The sequence below is a fragment of the Salmo trutta genome, chromosome 12 (genome assembly GCF_901001165.1).
Source record: "Salmo trutta chromosome 12, fSalTru1.1, whole genome shotgun sequence".
Lineage (NCBI taxonomy): Eukaryota > Metazoa > Chordata > Actinopteri > Salmoniformes > Salmonidae > Salmo > Salmo trutta.
Genome location: NC_042968.1, coordinates 15,667,016 through 15,688,592, shown reverse-complemented (window position 1 = coordinate 15,688,592; position 21,577 = coordinate 15,667,016). Strand labels below are relative to the sequence as shown.

The 21,577-nt window shown below is 41.8% G+C and overlaps 1 protein-coding gene across 2 annotated transcripts; it reads right to left on the bottom strand.

Moving 5' to 3' along the window:
* Positions 1-8,104: 8,104 nt before the first annotated feature.
* LOC115203007 (secretory carrier-associated membrane protein 5) lies at positions 8,105-18,269 on the bottom strand. 2 transcript variants are annotated; one of them, XM_029767257.1, is made up of 7 exons: positions 18,089-18,269; positions 17,458-17,513; positions 17,127-17,252; positions 13,716-13,872; positions 13,333-13,434; positions 12,083-12,200; positions 8,105-11,889 (listed from the first exon to the last, which is right to left on the bottom strand). In XM_029767257.1, exons 2-7 carry the CDS (start codon positions 17,462-17,464, stop codon positions 11,698-11,700), a joined length of 702 nt encoding a protein of 233 aa, XP_029623117.1. In that variant the 5' UTR covers positions 17,465-17,513; positions 18,089-18,269; the 3' UTR covers positions 8,105-11,697. The 2 variants fall into 2 exon arrangements, with proteins under 2 accessions (XP_029623117.1, XP_029623118.1); XM_029767258.1 differs by having other exon boundaries at positions 17,127-17,249.
* Between the last annotated feature and the right edge of the window lie 3,308 nt (positions 18,270-21,577).

Below are 21,577 nucleotides of genomic sequence, written 5' to 3'. Positions count from 1 at the left end.
AGGAATTGTAATTTGTAACATATCACAGGAATTGTAATTCGTATGATATACAAAATGGATGATGGACATCCACAAATGAATACATGCCAGTGGAGGCTCCCCAGGGGAGGAAGGGGAGGACCATCCTCCTCTGTGAATTTCATACAAATTAAAATAGCGGAACATAAAAAAGTTATCCTTTTTAGTTAAAACTATACTAAAATATATTTACATGTCACCAAATAATTGATTAAAACACACTGTTTTGCAATGAAGTTTCTACAGTAGCCTCAACAGCACCATGGTGTAGCCGGAGGACTGCTAGTTTCCGTCCTCCTCGGTGTACATTGACTTGAATACAAAACCTAAGAGGCTCATGGTTCTCACCCCCTTCTATAGACTTACAGAGTAATTATAACAACTTCTGGAGAATGTCCTCCAACATCTCAGAGCTCTTGCAGTATGAACTGACATGTTGTCCCTCCAATTAAAGGATCAGATAATTAATCTAGTATTGAAAGCTATCTAGCACTGCAGTGCATAAAATGTGGTGAGAAGTTGACTCAAAGAGAGAGGAAGACAATAGTTGAACAGTTCTGAGCAAATTCATTTCTTAAAAAATTAAAGAGAAACGAGAGAGAGAGATATTTTGTTATATTTTTTTCACTTTCACTAACGATTGCAGCTAGCTAGTTTAGCATACTCAAACAGAGAGGAATGCTATGTTAGCTAGCTGGCTATGGCTTTCCAACACTGGAACTCTTCCAAGTCAAGGTTTTGGTCTTATTCATTTATTGCCACAGGGGACCGCCTGTGTAACTGCTTGGAGCGGGTCGTTGACAACGATGTAGGCTATGTATATTTGTTAGTGGTTGTGATATGAAGGTTTGGCTTGGAAAGTTTTTTTTTGTCTGGTCACAGACAGCTGATGTGTTGTGCACTGAAATCCACAAGCGAAAAGAAAAGGTTAGAGGTGGAGAGCACGTAGTTGTGAGAAGGAGTTCTACAACAAGCAAAATGATCATGCTGTTTGTATGTGGCTGCTATGAAAATGAACTGTGTTTGCATGTGATCAAGGATTTAGTAATTCCGTCGATTTTGTTGAAAAACGTTTCTTACAGTTTTTTTTACAATTGCTAGGACCCATTTCTCAATATTTAGTTCACTTTTTCAAAACTCTTCACACAGTGAGCATAACACCAGTCTATGTGGCCTAAACGATGGATCATTTTTCATTGCTTTGGCACAAAATGCATTCAATGACTACATCTTTCAATTTTCATGAACACTTTTCTCACTCAGACACAACCACCACCAAAACTCTATGTACCTACAGGCCAATTTGCACATGTTAACATACTCTTTTCAAAACTGTTAAACTTAAGTTCAAAACCTAAAATAACACAATAAGACATAAATTTGCTACATTTCTACAGTAATACCGTATTGAAATATATTATAAATCAAAAAAATGAAATACTATCAAAACAATTAGACCAACCACAGCTGATTCCCATTGTAGCTGAACACCTACACAGGTGTTAGTCTTTCAATTACATTACCATCTATACAAAAGGGGACATCTTAGGAATAATGCTGTACTGTAATGTAAACATGAACCCAGCCAGAGATAGAGAAGTGGCTGACAGAGGAAGAAGAGTGGCTGGGAGAGGGAGAGGAGTACGTATGCGTGGTGGAAGAAGACTGAGAGGAAGATCAAGAGCTGTAGTCTCAGATGAGATTAGGGCTACTACAATTGATCATGTAATAAATCATGATCTATTAATGAGAGAGGCTGGTCTGAGAGTGCAGCCAAATCTGCAACGCTCAACAGTGGCATCTATTCTGAGAAATTTCCGGCAAAACAACAGGTAAGATGTGCATTCTGCAAGGGCATCTGACTGAACTGCACATTACAGATGTAAATTGAGCAAAGCCTCCAAACCTACTTGTGTGTAGTTGTAATTGTTTTTTATTTCTGCTTAGGACCCAACGGTTACATCCTACAGGCGGGAGAGGTAGGATTTTCACTGATGTGCAGGAAACCGCAATCGTTGATATGGTCATCAGAAACAATGGCATAAAACTCAGGGATTTGGGATGAGTGTTGGCAGACAATGTAAGCATAACAAATATTTCTAGAGTCCTGAAACAACATCAAGTGAGGCTGAAGCAGTTGTACACTGTCCCCTTTGAGAGGAACTCTGAACGAGTCAGGCAACTCAGGAACCAATAAGTCCAGGTAAGATGACTATAAAATACAAAACTAAACAGGGCAGAGGCACACAATGGCATGTTTTAAGGTATAATGTAAACTAGCGTAATAGCCTAACTCTTATGTTGCCTTGTGGATTTATTTTAGATAGTCATGGAGATTGAAGCCAGGCAAACACCCCACATATTCAGTGTCGAGGAAGGAATGTGATTGGAAAAAGAGCCACAGTGGATGTCCCGGGCCAGAGGGGTGCCAACATCACAATGTGTGCAGCAATATCCTCTGATGGATTGCTGTTACACAAACCGCTAATTGGGCCATACAACACCGAGCGTCTCATTTAGTTCCTGGATGACCTCTATGGAAGGGTTGTGCCAGGTGAGGAAAGGGTTGCAGTGAGGCCAAATCGGCCAACGTTTGTAATTGTATGGGACAATGTGGCATTTCACCAGTCCCGTGCAGTCACAGAAGGGTTTGCAGCCCATCCCAGGATGATGTCACTTTTCCTCCTTCCTTACTCTCTATTCCTCAACCCCATAGTGGAATTATTTTCCTCATGGAGGTGGAAGGTTTATGACCACCATCCACATGATCAAACGTCCCTCCTGGACGCAATGAATGCTGGATGCCTGGACATATCTGTAGAAGATTGCCAGGTAAGGACCAGACATGCCAAAAGATTCTTTCCTAGGTGTATTGCCCAAGATGACATAAGATGTGACGTGGATGAGAACCTGTGGCCAAATGCATATGACATTCTTGTATTTTGGAATCACTCAATGCCATAAAATGACATAAAACATATTGAAGCATATTGCATCCTGTCTGATACATTCCTGTAACATATACTGCAGTGAATTCTAAACAGTAGAGAGGTGTCATTCTTGTTTTGTGAAGAAAACATTGTGTTATGCTACCTGTTGTTAGTGTTGTTTAGGTCATTGTTTTATGAGTGACAACGTGGGCTTGTTGGGTGACAACCTTCGTCAGTGTTATGGCAGAAGGAGTTGATTTGAGACATGTATGAGTGTTTTGGTATTTTTATGGCATTTTGGATGGGAAATTAACTGCTGTGCCAATCTGAGAGTTAGTTAAGAGTTTTGAAAAAGTGACCAGGTATTGAGAAATGGGTCCTAGCGATTGTAAAAAACTGTAAACGGAAGCAAACGGAATGAAATGGGGATAAACATACAGGTATTTGTCCAATAGAAAGTCTCGTTTGCAACTGTTAGACTAATGATTACACCCTAGATCAGCTAGATGCAGGCAAGCATGTGCAATATGGTATTGAATGTGTCACTGTCTGTCACCTTGATTATTCAAATTGTCCTCTCGATCTGTGCACCTATATTGTAAACTTTCATCCATAGGCTAGGTTGTAGCAACCTCATGATGGGAATAGGGAAAATTAGAGTATCATGTAGTAGCCTAAACCTGTCGATGTTACATTGAACTGGGTGAATGGAAAATGAATGACAGTCATCCAATATGCTATAATATAAATAAGGCCATGCTCATTCAAAAAATGCAATCTCTCATCTTAAAACCTTTTTTTGCAGTGGGCTAAATCAGGTCATCATAAACAAATCTACATTGAAACAAAAGTATACACCTCACACACATGGTTATGGGCTTAACACAAAGAAGACCCCTGTACCATGTCAGATATACACTGAATGTACAAAACATTAAGGACACCTGCTCTTTCCATGACATAGGCTGACCAGGTGAATCCAGGTGAAAGCTATGATCTCTTATTGCTGTCACTTGTTAAATTCACTTTAATCAGTATAGATGAAGGGGAGGAGACAGGTTAAAGAAGGATTTTTTTTTTAAGCCTTGAGAAAATTGAGACATGGAAAGCATTGGAGTCAAAATGGGCCAACATGGGCCAGCATCCCTGTGGAACGCTTTCAACACCATGCCTGACAAATTGAGGCTCTTCTGAGGGCAAAGGGGGGTACAACTCAATATTAGGAAGGTGTCCTTAATGTTTTATACACTCAGTGTAGAGTTGAAATGTTTTTAAATGTTGAGTTAACGTCCCAAAATTACAGTTTATATACATCACAGAATTAAATATAAAAAAAAAGGTTTGACATAGAAACACTGGATTTTCTGTACAAAAATATGAATAACATTCCACCCATGAGGCCACAAGAGGTCACTTTGAATGGTTCGACTGCAGTAAAGGGTTACAGACCGCCCTGATACATACCATACCCCTACAATACATAGGGATAGATGCAACATAGTAAACGGAAATCCGGGACACAAATTAGTATAATCTGTATCCTGGATTTCCGTTTCCTTGATGCATCTACCCCTGAGTCCAGGTTGGATGGAGAGAAAGGGAGCAATGACTGAGTGAGCTCAGTGTAAGTCAAGAAGAAAACAAATATTTCCATCATTTGAACAGTGAACAAAATTATGTTCTGATTTACATGCAGCTGCAGTCACTGGCTCATTTGTTTTGATAATGGCTCATCCTGTCTCATCCTGTACATATTTTATACGGAGCAGAGTGTGCCGTATATATCTGAGATAACAAACATCTCACTTTTTGTGTTAGCGCTCTGCATCGAAAGCGATGGGCGTTATAGGAGGCTGCGAAGCAGCTTGAGTAGTAGACTGACGACACACTCGAGTGCCCAGCCTGACAGTTTAAATGCCTCGTGCCTCATCTCTGAAACATCTGGCACCGGTTTTGGTGTCTGAGGCAAAGATGTATTCTTCTTAAAACTTAGGTTCTCTCAATTTCCCCCCTCATCAATTTTAAGGAGTATGCAAATGTCTCGTTCCTTCGTATCCCTGGGAGTCCGAACGACTGCACGGCTGCAACAACAGGGCAATACATTCTCATTAAGACTCCCCTTCTTTGAAAGGGGAAGAAATTGAAGTTGGGATATTCGTGTTTATGGTCCCAGACAATTGAAACTAATGACTGGATGTTCAGGAGGCGAGATAGGACTCCCCCAGTTAGTGAGCGATATATCTGTCTGTATGTATGTATATACAGAATGTCTGCAGACGTCATCCTTCCCAATGGGCTCCACAGGGAAAGCTGATGAAGTCAGCCACAGGGAGTGATGGAGCCTCGGCTGCAGCCGCCCGCGCCCCTCTGCTCAGTGTCCCCCATCCTCTGACGGCACCATATTTCAGTGGACTCATTCTACACTACAGCCTGTAATATCCCTGTCTCCTCTGGGTGTCAATGGGACGCCTCCCATCGTCAGATGGGTGATTTCACACCCCGGTGGCGGCAGCGGTCTTTTCTGTAGCTGAGTAACGTGGCCTGACTCCAGACAGCTTGGTGACCCCTCCTTAGTTCTTGGCTGGCTGCTCTATCCATCTCGTGATGTGCGTGAGAAGATGAGCTGAGTTGGGAATTCTTACCACATGATCACTGCTACTCTTGGAGAGAGTGTGTGTGTTTGCCTGTGTCTCCGGAACACATCCTTTTAAGTTAAACTCAAGAAAATAAGAACAGAGGATGCCTGTGGGTTTGCCATACTGCCTTCTGTGTGCCTTCTACTAAACATTAATCACTCTGTTAGTTTACCGCTGAGCTGCTGATGTATTTATCTTAATGAGCAGCTAAATGAGAGAAACCAATGTCTGGCCTTCCAAGAGGCCTGGTCTACAAGGTCAACTGAGACCAGGTCACACCTAAACTGATCTTCAGCTCCACCATGTTCCAGGTGACTCACCACACGCCTGAGTGATCCCAGAGAGTCCAGGTTTGGTTTAGGTAAGTGACCACAGACACACACCTCTTAGAGCATGGTTTAGCAGTAGCCAGGGTGTGAGCCCTCAGCCCAGGTCCCTGGGAGCGTTTATAACAGCCTGAAGTGGAACTCTCTGTCTGTCTCTCTGCTGACTGGTAGCACATAAAGCCCCTCTGTGTTCGGCCTGCTCCAGGTCATACACTGTGGCCTCTGTGTGGACCCCCCTCCTTCTTCACACTGCCCTCCACCGCCCTCTCCTCTCATGTAAGCTTGACTGATCATGGGGAAGAGACGTGTTTACTGTATGAGGGAATTTTTTGCAGTTTGCCATGGTAACTGTAATCAAAACATTGAAGGCGGAAGGGGATACTCAGCCAGGTCAAAAGTTTATGCCGACACATTTTGAGGAATGGCTATTGACTTTATGTTGTAAATTCAACACCGAGAGCAGTTTTCACATCTTCGCTAAGACCTGGGTGAGATGTTGCTAAGCTGAGTTCCTGGTCTAGTCATGTCTACTACACTATCATGAAAGCCAAAACAATGTGTTAAAAATAGCAACTGTCTAAATACTATTAATGTTACTAAATGCTTATAACATGCTATGATATGCACTATCACTATACAACCTTAGTTGTTTATGAATCAATGATGCAATTCCATAGCTGCCAATCAGAGCTATTCATATTAACCAGAAGGCCTCTATCTGACTTGTTCTTTCATAAAATGTGGGCCCAATTCAACAGATGGCTTTCATGTTTATACCAATAACAGGGCTGGTCCGTGACTGCTAGTGGGTCCTCTGGGTGCCTATATCACTGTGTCATTTCTCCTCCAGCTCCTCTGAGTGATTCTATCACTCTCAGCACAGGGAGAGCGGGAAAGCAGGGAGAGCGGGGACATCCAGAGATAAATCCATTTAAATGGCTTTTGAATCTAATCTATGATGAGACACCTTCTCAGAGGATGTCCAGGGTGAAATTGTGCTCAGTAAATTTGAGTTTACCAAGAGTAAAGTTATTAGCCAGACAAGTAAATGCTGGCCATATCGCTTTTATCACCTTGACTATCTGGGACTATCCGGGATTTGTGTTCAGGGCTGTGTATCTGGGGAAATCATACCCTGGCAGAGCGAGAAAAACACAGATCATATACTGCCCCCAGTGGACAACTGGTTGAACAGTTAACAGCCCACCACTCACACACACTGGATCAACACTGCCACCTATAGGCAGTCTCTGGTCACTGCCACCTGGATGCACAGGCTCACACTAGGTTTTCTCACTAGATAGAGAATACATTTTTCTTGGTTTCATTTGTTGTGTTTAATGCTTTGGAAAGTATTTCAACATCACATTTTAATTATGAAATGCAAATGTTTGATTAAAACGAAGAAAAGGCAATAGCAACAAATAGGTGCCGTACATTGTGAGATGATTTCGTGACCGCAGATTAACGATCTGCACAGAGACGGTGGGTAAACAAGTGACATGAATAACTTCCAGACAGCAAGTTAGAGATTGAAACGGGATCTTAAAGCGGCAAATAGCAGTTGAATCAGTAGCAAGTGATGTCCCCGCTCCCTGTTTCAGGGATAAAAGGCTGAGGGATAGGGCTGGAGAAATTTAACCAGAGCTAACACTGTTCATTATAAAAAATATATATAATTTTCACCATGTTTTTCATCTATATCTTGTTGATTTACATTTACTTTCTTAACAAACATTGGAGTAAAACAAGCTAATTGTTTGGGGTCGTACCGACAGTTGAACTAAGCTCATGAGGCATTTCTAAGTTATATTCTTCAAGATTCAATGGGTACATATCAATAATTCATTAATTCAAGTCAACAAATTGATAGCACCTGCAGATTCCCCTGGAATTTGTAACATATTATACGGATTGCAGGAGGGGGTGTCACATATCATATGAAATGGATGATTTTGTACACAATAGCACACCATTTTCGGGGACCAGTTTTGGCTCGTGAGCGCTACTTTCAAAACTACCAGCTGAAATTATACAACACCTTCATAACGCATATTTACTGGAGAGACTGGAGAGCTATTACAGTGACAGCAACTAACAGACAGTCCAACTAACACTCATACCATGACTCCACTTCCCAACAACGCACAGTCAAGACACACAAAGACCAGAAAATGTATATATGTTCATGGCGTAAAATGGAATAGAGTTTGTTTAATGTCCGTAAGGGAAATCAAAACATAAAATGACAAGACAACATTTTTAAAATGTACGTAACAATTACACTTCAGATTAAAAGTCCCCTTCTAACTGTGCTTCAGAATACTGTCTAGTTGTCTCTCTGAGATGACCACGCAATCTCACATGATCAGCATAAGGAGGAAATCCCACTGGTACAATGATCTCCCACACATTTAATGACATGGACATGACAAAGAAGCAACAGCTGGTCCTGTATGAGCTGTGGTGGTTGCACATGAATGTGTACCAGGGCAAGACTTTGGTCAATGCTTCTGCTTGATTACTGCAGAGATGGAGCTTATTGAATACTGATTATATCACAGTTTAAGGTAACACGCTCTACACACCTTTACATCAGCCGCAGGCTAATCTAAGCCCAAACAACTAACACATCCCTTCCATAGTCAAGGGTTATCTGCATAGTTTACACCACAGTTCCTACACATAGCTGATTCCTTTTAGATGTAGGAGAGAAAAGAAGTATAGGTTTGGGAGATTTCTCTAAAGTAATGTGCATTCTGTAATAATGTTGAATACAGCTACTTGAGGGGTTAAGAGGCCTTGGGATATATAGATTAGGCCAGGTTAGTGATCTAGCTAGAACATGAACTAATGAACACCAGGGAAAACACTGTTTTTCTACTGCTCTCTCTCTCTCCTTCCCTCAATACGAGCCCATTTAGGTCATTTTCAAACCCCTACTACCCCAGAGAAAGTGGCACCCATAACATGCCATAAATGTCTCTCTTTCCCCTACAGCGTAAAGCACACTGTAATGTGTTCACGGGGACCGCCTGCTCAGCCATCTGCCCCTGTGAGAGAGAGAGAGGTGGCAGGAGGGCAGTATGAGCCAGGCTGTGGCTGACTGGAGCCCACTTATATGTAAGGCTATCTCTCCCTTCCTTCCTGGTCACATGTAGCTACTACCTGGGAACAGCAGGAACCATTGAGCTGTTGACTGAATACTGACTAAGCTATAGACCTAAAGTCTACTATATGCATAGACAGACGACTGAGTGCAGGCAGCTTGTATATCAGGGATTTTCTCTCACACAAATAAAAGGAACCATCGGCGCCCCTCTATGGTCAAACAATCATACAACAAGACATACAATGCAACGTTGCTGTCTAACATTGTCAACCTTAGACAAGACGTTAACTACACACGTTTAAAAAAGAGCACCCTCTAAGACATGTAGACATTCAATACAAAACACAATGAGAAATCCTAGCAATTAATTTATAGCTCACATTGATTAATTTACTTTAGATGTTACATGTCTATCTAAAGCAGGGCTCTCCAACCCTGTTCCTGGAGATACCCTCCTGTAGGTGTTCCTTCCAACCCCAGTTGCCATTGACTTGATTCAGATGATCAACCAGCTAATTATTAGAATCGGGTGTGCTAGATTAGGATTGGAGCAAAAACGGTAGCGCTCTCCAGGAACAGGCTTGGAGAGCCTTCTTCTAAAGACATTTTTTACAATAGTCCCCTAAAAAGAGTTATGTGTTTTGGTACGCATTCATTACTTCATTCATTACTTCATTCATTACTTCTCAGACTTTCAGAAGAAAGTCCCATTTCCATGACTGTGGATAATGAAAATGCGACTGGCCTGTAGTCTTTCAGCTCAGGCCTAGGAGCTGGTAGCACACAGTTATCTCTCCATTGAAGCTCTTTAAAACAGCCTCTGAGCTAGCCCGATGAAAAATATCAGCGTAGACAGTGAGCCCCAGGGACACCAACACCAACGTCCAGGCCAAACTCAAAGGAAGTGGACTTCCAAATCTCGCTACCTCCTCAGTATTAAATCAAAGGTACTGCATACTACGAATATGATCAAAACAGGAGTATCGAAATTCAGATGTCAGTAGGACAATGTGGGATACGGACATTTTGAGGACGTTCACACATTCAGTAGTTGAGTGCTGCTCTAATATCAAGTTTAAAGGGTTATAATAATATTGATAAGTAAGAGAAAAGAGCGTACTTTTCTACACATCTCTATGTAATGTAACTACAGTACATACTGGCCTTATTTAGCTCACAGTAATACCTTGTTCAAGTTACAGAATGAATCAAATTAAACTAATACCCCTGAGGCAACAGGATTATGGTTTCATTTTAAATACATATTATATAAGCTCTCAAAAACATACATATGGACGTACAGGGAAAAGATTCACAGTATGTGTCCAGTGTTTATAGCTTTGCTTTACCTGAGAATCACAAAGCAACCTGATGGTTCAGAGGAGAGTCCTTTTTGTTCAATCAGCTGGCATTCACTAGTATACAAAGTAATACATTCTTAAAATACATAGTTATTACCAAGTAAGCTATCTCCTACTGTACATAAACACTCCTGGTAAAATATTAAAGTTATCTCAGTGCTACATTCTGTAATAAAACATTTTTATCCGCTTTGAAATGTCAGTAGATAAAAAAAAAAAGTTCATAGTACTGCACTCAAACACAGTCTTACATGGCTCTCTTCCTACAGCCAGTGACTACATTTATTCACGGCAAAACCTAGAGTCCAGTAACTTACTGTAAAAAACTCATCTATAATTGAAATACTATATCATGAGCATGACTTTACAAGTCATGAGCAGGAGGAGGCTACCAAAAACCAAAACCGAAGACCATCTAGGAGAGGATAGTGGGTGATCCGAATGAGCTCTGACAAGCAGAGTTGGTGCTGTGTGCATGTGGCCACAGGGCCCTGCTAACACAGTGACATAAGATAGGGACACATCAAAACACGTCAAAACAAAGCAGCGGAAACAGAAATATGACATCACGCAGTAGAAACCAGATACTGTAATTGAGTGTAGATGCTGAGAACATGAAATGTCTTTACGTTATGGGTGTTCAGAGTCAGCTGGTATAGTGTGGTAGTGTAGTGCTCCATAGCAGGGGTATATCGCTAGCAACAACAGAATAAATGATTACAATAGAAAAGAGGAGAATGTCTTCTTTCTAATGATGTCAACATTATTTCTTAACTCCTAATATTAAGCAAATTACACTTATTGGAGCCAATTACACTCACCGGAATATCTGACATAGGCTACCAGTGTGTCAGGTGTCGCTGGCTGCTGGTAAGCTTTCTTGACTTAGACATACATTTTTACTAACATATGGCTAACCTTTGTGTAGCCAGCTAAACAGCAGCTCTTAGTGAAAATGTGTTTGGAGTTACCTTTCAAGCTAATAGGCTACGTTAGAGTTTACACTTCCTTTCCCAATTACAATAATGAAAAACGATCTACCCAATCTATTCATTTTTTAAATGTTGATTACTTCTCCTTGACATTATCATTCACTTGATGCTAAGACAAGACAAGTGAGAAGAAAACAAATTGCTAAAGTATGATGGGTCCCTGGGTTGCCGGTTTGCCTGGGAGAGGGTCCCTGGGCAAAAAAGGTTGAAGACCCCTGCCCTATAGAAAGAGCTGTTGTGATAAAGACACACTTTTTGGGGATAAACAGATACCAAACTCCTGCTCATGTTTTGACATGCTTCCCTCCCTCCACTTTATCCCCTACATCTGGTTGTCATTGTACTGTGGGGTGTTGCTGGAGTACTGCTGGTCCGGGATCATGGCCCCCGTGGCGGCTCCCATAGCTGCCTGCTGCGCTGCCTGCTGGATGTGGGGGTTCTTCCAGGCCCCTGTGGTCCACTCCTCCTGGGCCTTGCCTATGCTGCCCCCGCTGCCACGGTAGAAGTTATGGACCTGGAGAAAGGGAGCAGAGGGACCACAGGAAAACTTCAGGCTGCACATAAAGATGACAGAGAGCAATGAAGACCTTTGTTGCTGCCCTATGCAGCCGGCACAATGGGCATGAGTGACTGACATAAAGATCACCATACACATCTTCATGCTGTACGTGTCCCATGGTTGTGACGGAACACAGATAAAAACTTGCCTTGGTGAGGGCGATGAAGGACAGCGTTGCCGTGGCAGTGAAAAAGAGGGTGGGGATGAGCATCAGCAAGGCGATCCAAAGGTTGTAGCTGAAGAAAGAGATGGTGGCCAGCCAGCCGCTGAGAAATGTAGAGAAGAAGAAGACAGTTACCTTTTGCGCCTGTACACTGAGTATACCAAACATTAGGAACACCTTCCCCCCCCCTTATGCCCTCAGAACAGCCTCAGTTCGATGGGGCATGGACTCTACAAGGTGTCAAAAGCGTTCCACCGGGATGCTGGCCCATGTTGATGCCTCCCACAGTTGTGTCAAGTTGGCTGGATGCCCTTTTGTTGGTAGACCATTCTTGACACAAACCGGTGCGCCTAGCACCTACTAACATAGCCCGTTCAAAGGCATTTAAATATTTTGTCTTGCCCATTCACCCTCTTAATGGCACACAATCCATGTCTCAACAGTCTCAAGACTTAAAAACCCTTCTTTAAAAAATCCTTCATCTACACTGATTGAAGTGGATCAATAAGGGATCATAGCTTTCATCTGGATTCACCTGATCAGTCTGTCACAGAAAGAGCAGGTGTTCTTAATGTTTTGTACACTCAGTGTACGTCTACAGAAGAAATTATTCATGAGAACACTGATGCACTGAAGTTAAAGCTAAAACTATCATTGATGCTGAAAATAAGACCATTATCATCCTCCTCATCGTCATGGCAATGGTATCAATAGTAAAGTAGTCCACTTCACAAAATAGTGGAAGACATGACGCTATAACAAAGAGTTGAATTTAAAATGACAGCGATCATGATCACTTCATGTAGCAGGCTAATATCATGGATCAGCCTTAAAAAAGTTTTATATCCCACACATAAAACCATCAATTTCTGAATGTTGACATTTATACACTTTATGGAAGCTGCCATTACAATTAAATCTGCTAATCAAAGTGACATTTGGCCCTTAACAGCCTTAAACTCTAATGACAGAATGAAGTCATAAATGTTCTGAGTGAGGCTATTTCCTGACTGTCTTCTATTGCATTGTTAATGATATGACGGGGTGTGGTAATGCAGGAGGTTATACTGCTGTTGTTTTAAAGACATAAATGTTTTGGCTAAAGAGAGTTTGTCGGTAACACAATAACTTTCATTTATAATACTTTATGGAACATTTCTAAGCGTTTATACATGTGTATAATCATTTATAATAGGCTTATTATTGAAGGTGATTTGAATGTGTAACCAGTTTACCAGTTTCCCCAGCCTGGGATCCCTATGCACTGGATAATACTGATGCCCACCTGGGCCATGAACACAAAGAAGAACGCCATGAAGTTGAACGAGCTGTCCGTCCTAGGAGAACAACAAAAGGAATTGTAAGTACACGGACACACAACACAGTATACAGTGTGGTACTTGTTAATAAGTAAATCCCTTTTCAACATTTCTCTTGGCGGTAGCGGATTTCCCTTGACTGATGGTATATCACTATGATAAAGCATAATGGTGTCAGTAAGATTGGGGGGTTTTCCTGATCACATAGCCTGATCAAGAAAAACTATGGGCCCTAGTTATAGCTTAAAAGGATCTAGTGGTACTTGGATACCTTATGGATATGTCTGGAATCCACTTACTTGAAGGCCTTGTAGATGGGCCTGAACCAGCACGCATAGGAGCATGGGGTGAAGAGAATCAACCATATGATGGCCATGCCAAAATTTGTCACGCCCCCTCCACCCAGCATCCACACAAAGCAGCCCACCAGATTCACAGCCAGGGTGATTGCATGCACTATAAAACACACCACCAAGAAAACACATTGTTATACACACCAGTAGAACAATGCAAAAGTATAATATAACACCAGTCAGGGAACCAGCTCTCAGATAAATGATCACTTTCTGTCCACTCCGGTTCCTTGAGTGCCCTTTCTTCAGGTGTCCAAATTTTCTTTCTCTTCTCTGTTTTGCTCTAAGTCTCAGTAATCTAGCAAACCTACTCTTCTTAAGAACGAATTGGTTGTAATTTAAAGCACTGCGTGAGCTAGAGGTTCAGTTCCAGCCTGCTCCACAGAACTGCCACGGGCAGCCAATCAGCTTTAATTACTGGTCCACAAAGGGAAGAGATATCCCTTCATCCAAGCAACAAACCCAACCAAAGCTATAATAATAGACCCATTAAGTGATTAGTCTTTTACAAACCCAACCAGAGCTATAATAATAGACCCATTAAGTGATTAGTCTTTTACAAACCCAACCAGAGCTATAATAATAGACCCATTAAGTGATTAGTCTTTTACCAACCCAACCAGAGCTATAATAATAGACCCATTAAGTGATTAGTCTTTTACAAACCCAACCAGAGCTATAATAATAGACCCATTAAGTGATTAGTCTTTTACCAACCCAACCAGAGCTATAATAATAGACCCATTAAGTGATTAGTCTTTTACCAACCCAACCAGAGCTATAATAATAGACCCATTAAGTGATTAGTCTTTTACAAACCCAACCAGAGCTATAATAATAGACCCATTAAGTGATTAGTCTTTTACAAACCCAACCAGAGCTATAATAATAGACCCATTAAGTGATTAGTCTTTTACAAACCCAACCAGAGCTATAATAATAGACCCATTAAGTGATTAGTCTTTTACCAACCCAACCAGAGCTATAATAATAGACCCATTAAGTGATTAGTCTTTTACCAACCCAACCAGAGCTATAATAATAGACCCATTAAGTGATTAGTCTTTTACAAACCCAACCAGAGCTATAATAATAGACCCATTAAGTGATTAGTCTTTTACAAACCCAACCAGAGCTATAATAATAGACCCATTAAGTGATTAGTCTTTTACAAACCCAACCAGAGCTATAATAATAGACCCATTAAGTGATTAGTCTTTTACCAACCCAACCAGAGCTATAATAATAGACCCATTAAGTGATTAGTCTTTTACAAACCCAACCAAAGCTATAATAATAGACCCATTAAGTGATTAGTCTTTTACAAACCCAACCAGAGCTATAATAATAGACCCATTAAGTGATTAGTCTTTTACCAACCCAACCAGAGCTATAATAATAGACCCATTAAGTGATTAGTCTTTTACAAACCCAACCAGAGCTATAATAATAGACCCATTAAGTGATTAGTCTTTTACAAACCCAACCAAAGCTATAATAATAGACCCATTAAGTGATTAGTCTTTTACCAACCCAACCAGAGCTATAATAATAGACCCATTAAGTGATTAGTCTTTTACCAACCCAACCAGAGCTATAATAATAGACCCATTAAGTGATTAGTCTTTTACCAACCCAACCAGAGCTATAATAATAGACCCATTAAGTGATTAGTCTTTTACCAACCCAACCAGAGCTATAATAATAGACCCATTAAGTGATTAGTCTTTTACCAACCCAACCAGAGCTATAATAATAGACCCATTAAGTGATTAGTCTTTTACCAACCCAACCAGGGCTATAATAATAGACCCATTAAGTGATTAGTCTTTTACAAACCCAACCAGAGCTATAATAATAGACCCATTAAGTGATTAGTCTTTTACCAACCCAACCAGAGCTATAATAATAGACCCAGTAAGTGATTAGTCTTTTACCAACCCAACCAGAGCTATAATAATAGACCCATTAAGTGATTAGTCTTTTACAAACCCAACCAGAGCTATAATAATAGACCCATTAAGTGATTAGTCTTTTACCAACCCAACCAGAGCTATAATAATAGACCCATTAAGTGATTAGTCTTTTTTCATATCAGCCAAAGAAACAAAGTGAAGGCTAGAAGTATTTTAATTTGTTAAGTTGTGCAAATAATACTTTTGAGTTTTCTGTACAATCCTGTCTATTCTTGACCAATACATCTAATGTAACAAGGGTGACTATTCAATGAGGTGAGTTTCAGGGGTTAAAATACATTTTAGAATGACTGAAATCATAGACACATAAACTCATAGAAACATCAAACATGCAGAGCAAGCACAACACACAAAAGAAAGGACATAACAGATTATTCCATCAACACTGTTATTGGTGTGTAAGTGCAAACAGAGAGGTACAGAATACCTGTTTACATGTTTATCACTTAATGGGGGGGATCTGCAGAGACAATAAAAGATAAGTCATTAAATGTGAAGAAGGAGCAGCGTATGCATCATCCCACGGGCCTGGATGACAGATACACTAGTGAAGGCAGATACTCAGTGAATTTCAGAAAAATGTAAATAGTGATTTTTAGATAAAATTATACGAAATATATTCACGTCACTAAATAATTTAGTCCATGCTCGTGCTCTTAAAAAAAATGCTCTTCCCTCATCTTAAACGGCACCGACCACCACCGACATACACATATCCAGTTACAGCAGAACACCCTCTGTCATTCTTTATAACTGTGGTGGATGAAGACAACCCATGTGGCATGGGAGAGGTTAACTGTCAGCTCCCATGTGTTCACCACAATGATCTAATCTAAACAGTAGGCTACACTGGAGAGAGTGCTACACAGAAACTCTGCACAGAGGGGAAACTTGTTTCACACTATTGTGGCTTCCTGAACCGTACTGCCCTGGCACACTTATTTTCCTTTTACACGTTGCTTTCCAGCACAGTTTCAGCAACTATAGTTGATGAGTAATCAGGCCAGCGCAGTGCAGCTTGGCTAGGCTCTCTTGGCTCAGCTCAGTAGTGTGAAAAAAGTAGAACAGTGCAATCAAAGATCATAACCCCTAAATATGTGGACTCTATAACAGAGTGGCTGACTAGAGTTGTTCTAGTATGGGCTGTGGGTAGTGGGCTGTGGGTAGTGGGCAGTGGGTAGTGGGCTGTGGGTAGTAGGCTGTGGGTAGTGGGCTGTGGGTAGTGGGCAGTGGGTAGTGGGCTGTGGGTAGTAGGCTGTGGGTAGTGGGCTGTGGGTAGTGGGCAGTGGGCAGTGGGTAGTGGGCTGTGGGTAGTGGGCAGTGGGTAGTGGGTAGTGGGCAGTGGGTAGTGGGCAGTGGGTAGTGGGCAGTGGGCACTCACAGATCCACAGGTGGTAGAGTCTCTTGCACATGGTGCGATGCTGTTCAGGGATCTCCTCATCAAAGTTCTGGTAGAAACATGGCTGCAGGGGGATGAACCCCGGTATTGGAGGGAAGTTATTCTCTGCTGGAGAAATGGCAATCATTTCATGAGTCAATAATACATTGGTAGCATTGGCAGGTGTGTCATGTTAGGCTAGATAATGTTGTTTGTATGATTGGTTGGTTGATGAGAGCCAAACATTAAAGTAAATGACTTTCATCGAACACCATGATAATGTACCAAAACATATGCATACTGTGTGTCAATTTTAATTAACGCAAATCCTTACCAGTCATGACTGTTGATTTTGTTGTTCAGATTGTTTTGGTCCTCAATCTCTTGAACCTACAAATAAAGAAAGTATAACTTTGTAAATGCAGTCATTCTAAAACTCAGTAACAATCAGCTTTTGCACTCACTGGAGAAATGTATTTGCACATTATATTAGTAGGCCTAACATAATAATTGACAAAGACTACTGACAGAAAGAGATGGATCAATTATGCCAGTGTGCAGCTTATGTGTGACACCACTTGTGACATACTGTAGCTTCTATCCAGTGTTTTCAAGATCTATAATCTCAACGTTGTCACTTGTCACATTCGACTGAAGAGATTTGCTGACACACACACACACACACAGACGTGTTGGTGGCATCGGTTCAATGGTGACTCTTCAGGGTTTAAGAACTGGGATCCTTCCGGTGTGCGAGTAAAAGTGGAGACTTACTAAATAAGCCAGAGTCTTCATAGCCTAACATTCGTGGTGTTTTGATTTGAATTCGCTGAATAGACCGATATACTACCGGTACTCGCTTCAAGTCAACCCTTTATCTTTGAAATTAGTGCCATCCTGTTTGGGATCATCGGACCCTAAAGGCCTGACATTACGGACTTCCATTGGAAACATAATCTGCTTACCTCCTCCTGCTCTGAGCGCACTGTTGCTATTTACAATGTTCGGTCCCTCGGCTGCATGCTATCAGTTTCACCTCATCGAATATGAGGAATGACAAAGCTTGATAATGAAGAGATAAAGTATAATAAATCACTGTTATTTCACTTTTTTATACGAGGTCGTGGAAATAATGCATCTCCAATGCCGTAGCTGTCCTATCATTGTCCGTGAATCTGCTGTCCCATCAGTCCTGACCAATAGGCACACTGCTCTCTACTCGCGATATCGGCGTCTTAACATTATTATCCAATCGCTATGTGGCTCTCCCTCGTTCCATGGCGGCTGCTCTCCACGGTGCTGAAGTTAATATCCCGCTGTCTACAGAGAAAGCCATGTCATCAGTGACCTACTCTGGTGTTACTGGTGCGCTTCGATCATTTTACTCATAATGATCACCAAATGAATGTTTATGAAATTAAGCAAATACAGGATTATTCATCAATAATTATCAAGCAGTAGGTCTTTTGGTTAATCATTGGCATACAAGCTGTCACTTAATCTTTGATATTCACATGCGGAAATTATGGTCAGCAATTACGGTCTGTCAGGGGTCTCATTTATACTGTTTGATAGGGGCCATGGGGTTTATGGGCAGGACTAACATTGTTTACTGTTTATTAATGTATCCCATCAATAATGTACAAAACGGGGGGGGGGGGGGGGGGGGGGGGGTGTTAGCCAGCAGATGGCAGTGTTGATATTGGTTGGTTTCTGGTTTGTCAGTTAGGGGGTTCAGTTCAGCACTGCTTCACTGATGGGAGTTACACTATCATCTATCTATCCCCTTGACATGCTCATCCTATGAATGTTCCTCATCTTACAGAGTAATATGGCATTTATGTTGTAATGATTTATGATGGATGAATTTAGCATGCAGATCTTTTCACTATGCTTCTCTTGTTTACAGTAAACCTCAACCTTTATGTTCAACACTGGTTAAAACATTCTACACATCTATTCCAACAATAATGACTGGCATACCCAAAATGCACTGTCTGGCATAGCCCTTCCTTTGGTGTCCTCTAATAGCTTATCATGACAAATTGGATGCATAGACCATAGAGCCTCTACTGCCCTTTTCAACTACAGGTCCAATTGTCCCTATGTTCAATTACTCATATCCACAACATTAATCATTCATACATACATGGTGCCCAATCAGTGATTACAATATCTTTCACAAAGTTAAAATATGCACATATTTGCATGGGATGAATACGTACTTGAGTCTTGGACTCTTGGAACATTAGCCCTTGGGCTAAAAGAGAGCCTTACTAAAATCAAATCAGGTCTAGGGACACAATTGGAGAACTCTACTTTAAAATATACCATGAATGACTCACTGAGCTAAACCCCTCATGTTTGCCAACCTGGACATGTCTCTCTTTTAAAACCTTATCAGGATTCTTCCAGCCACTTACATTTTCACAGAGATGAAAAAAGAAGAATGGCATATGAGCTGGTAGACATTATTCCCCCCCTCCCCCCAGAGAGCAGACAGCCAGTATAGCCTAGCCTAGCCGCTGAAATTCAGTTCACATAAGGACAGACGCTGTCAGTCAGTTATCTCCTCTCTGTAAAGCCAACCTGTGATTTATTTCCACCAGTGGCTCCAAACTTATATGGCCCTGTGTATTTCATTATGGTGGCTGGCTGGGTTGGGGCTGAAGGGGCTGAAGGGGCTGAAGGTCAGCCAGTGAGACAGGGACAATGAGTCTGTGTTCATCAGAGCTGGTGACATAAGCTAAGGTTAGACCTGACATATGGCTGACCGGGATGTTAGTCATACAAAGTAAAAAGGTACAGGTATATCTTGGTCCCTGGGCTGACTGGACTCTGCATGTCCCAGACACAGCACGAGAGAGAGTCACAACAGGGCATCTAGAGAGGGTACCTTGTTTACATTGTAAGTTTGCTGTGCTTTCTTGTAGGTTAAATCCTGAGTCCATTCTAACATGAATCCAGGTGAAACTTAGGTGAATATGCATGGTCATTATTTGAAAGTGCTCGTACAGCAGCATGTATGGACATCTGGTGATTCCTCGATCAAAAGGCTAAGGAGCTTAACCTTGCAGTGCACTGCATGATAAGTTGTTAAATTGTAATTTGATTTCCACTACTTGGCTTTTATTCTGCATAACTAAAGCCCTGTAGTAACCTGATTCTTGTGTTGGCAGGCAGGGGCCTTGCTTTGAAACCAACAGGCTGGAGGATGCCAAGAGCCCCATGCTGAGAGGAAGGGTGTGGGAGCCATCACAACAAAGAAAGAGAACACAGGAATCCCGCAGTAGCACTTCTGTTCAACGACCTTTAGGGGGCACTGTTATCCACTTTTCCTCAACTGTGAATGAGCGTGAGTGAGCTAGGTCAGTATGCTACTGCTACTGCTGCTGCTGAAGCTACTTTGGTGACTCTGGGTTTGTGTAAGTCACCTTTTTTCAGAGCTGTGGGTTTCTACTTGTTGTTCAGAGTGTGGTCTCTATCTTCACACACGCACGCACACACACGCACGCACACGCACGCACGTATGCACACACACACACACACACACACACAGAGAGAGAGAGAGAGAGAGAGGCACTCAGAGAGTATGCTCTCTCTCCTGGATATCTCTCTCTCTCTTTCTCTCTCTCTATCTCTTTCTCACTCTCCATCTCTCTCTGTCTCTATCTCTATCTCTCTATCTCTCTCACTCACTCACTCACTCACTCTCTCTCACACTCTTTCTCTCTCGCTCTCTTTCACTAACCTACTCTTACTTTCTCTCTCTCACACACACACACACACACACACACACACACACACACACACACACACACACACACACACACACACACACACACACACACACACACACACACACACACACACACACACACTCACACACACTCAAAGTATATGCAGGTATATGAAAAACGAACATCCACATACAGAGACATCATGTTTACACATGCACCAGTGGAGACTGTTGAGGGGAGGACAGCTCATACAAATGGCTGGAGTGGAGTATAATGACTGGAATGGAGTGAATGGAATGGTATCCAAAAAATTGACTCCATTCCAGCCATTATTATGAGCCGTCCTCCCCTCGGCAGCCTCCACTGACATGCAGTACATGTGAGTTCAAGAACACTCCACTTGCACAAAACACACACACACAATTACACACAGCACCCACATAACCCCTGGAAGGCACTTGGTATGTGTAGAGCATACATGGCTGCTCTCAGGCTGCCATTCGTGTAAACCCCCAGCCTCTGGCTTGGAGGCCAATACAGCAATGTAAGATGCCACAGACCAGCCTCTCTACAAACACGCACACACACTCACACACACTCTCTCTCCCTCTCTCTCTCTCTCCCCCTCTCTCTCTCTCCCCTTCTCTCTCTCTCTCAATCTCTCTCTCTCACACACACACACACACACACACACACACACACACACACTTACAA

Excerpts from the sequence above, each read along its gene's own strand:
- LOC115203007 (XM_029767257.1), bottom strand. Across the intron at positions 12,201-13,332 it reads ATCCCAGGCTGGGGAAACTG|CGGCTGGCTGGCCACCATCT; the intron begins GTAAACTGGTTA and ends TACATTTCTCAG. Across the intron at positions 11,890-12,082 it reads CCTTCATCGCCCTCACCAAG|GTCCATAACTTCTACCGTGG; the intron begins GCAAGTTTTTAT and ends CCCTTTCTCCAG.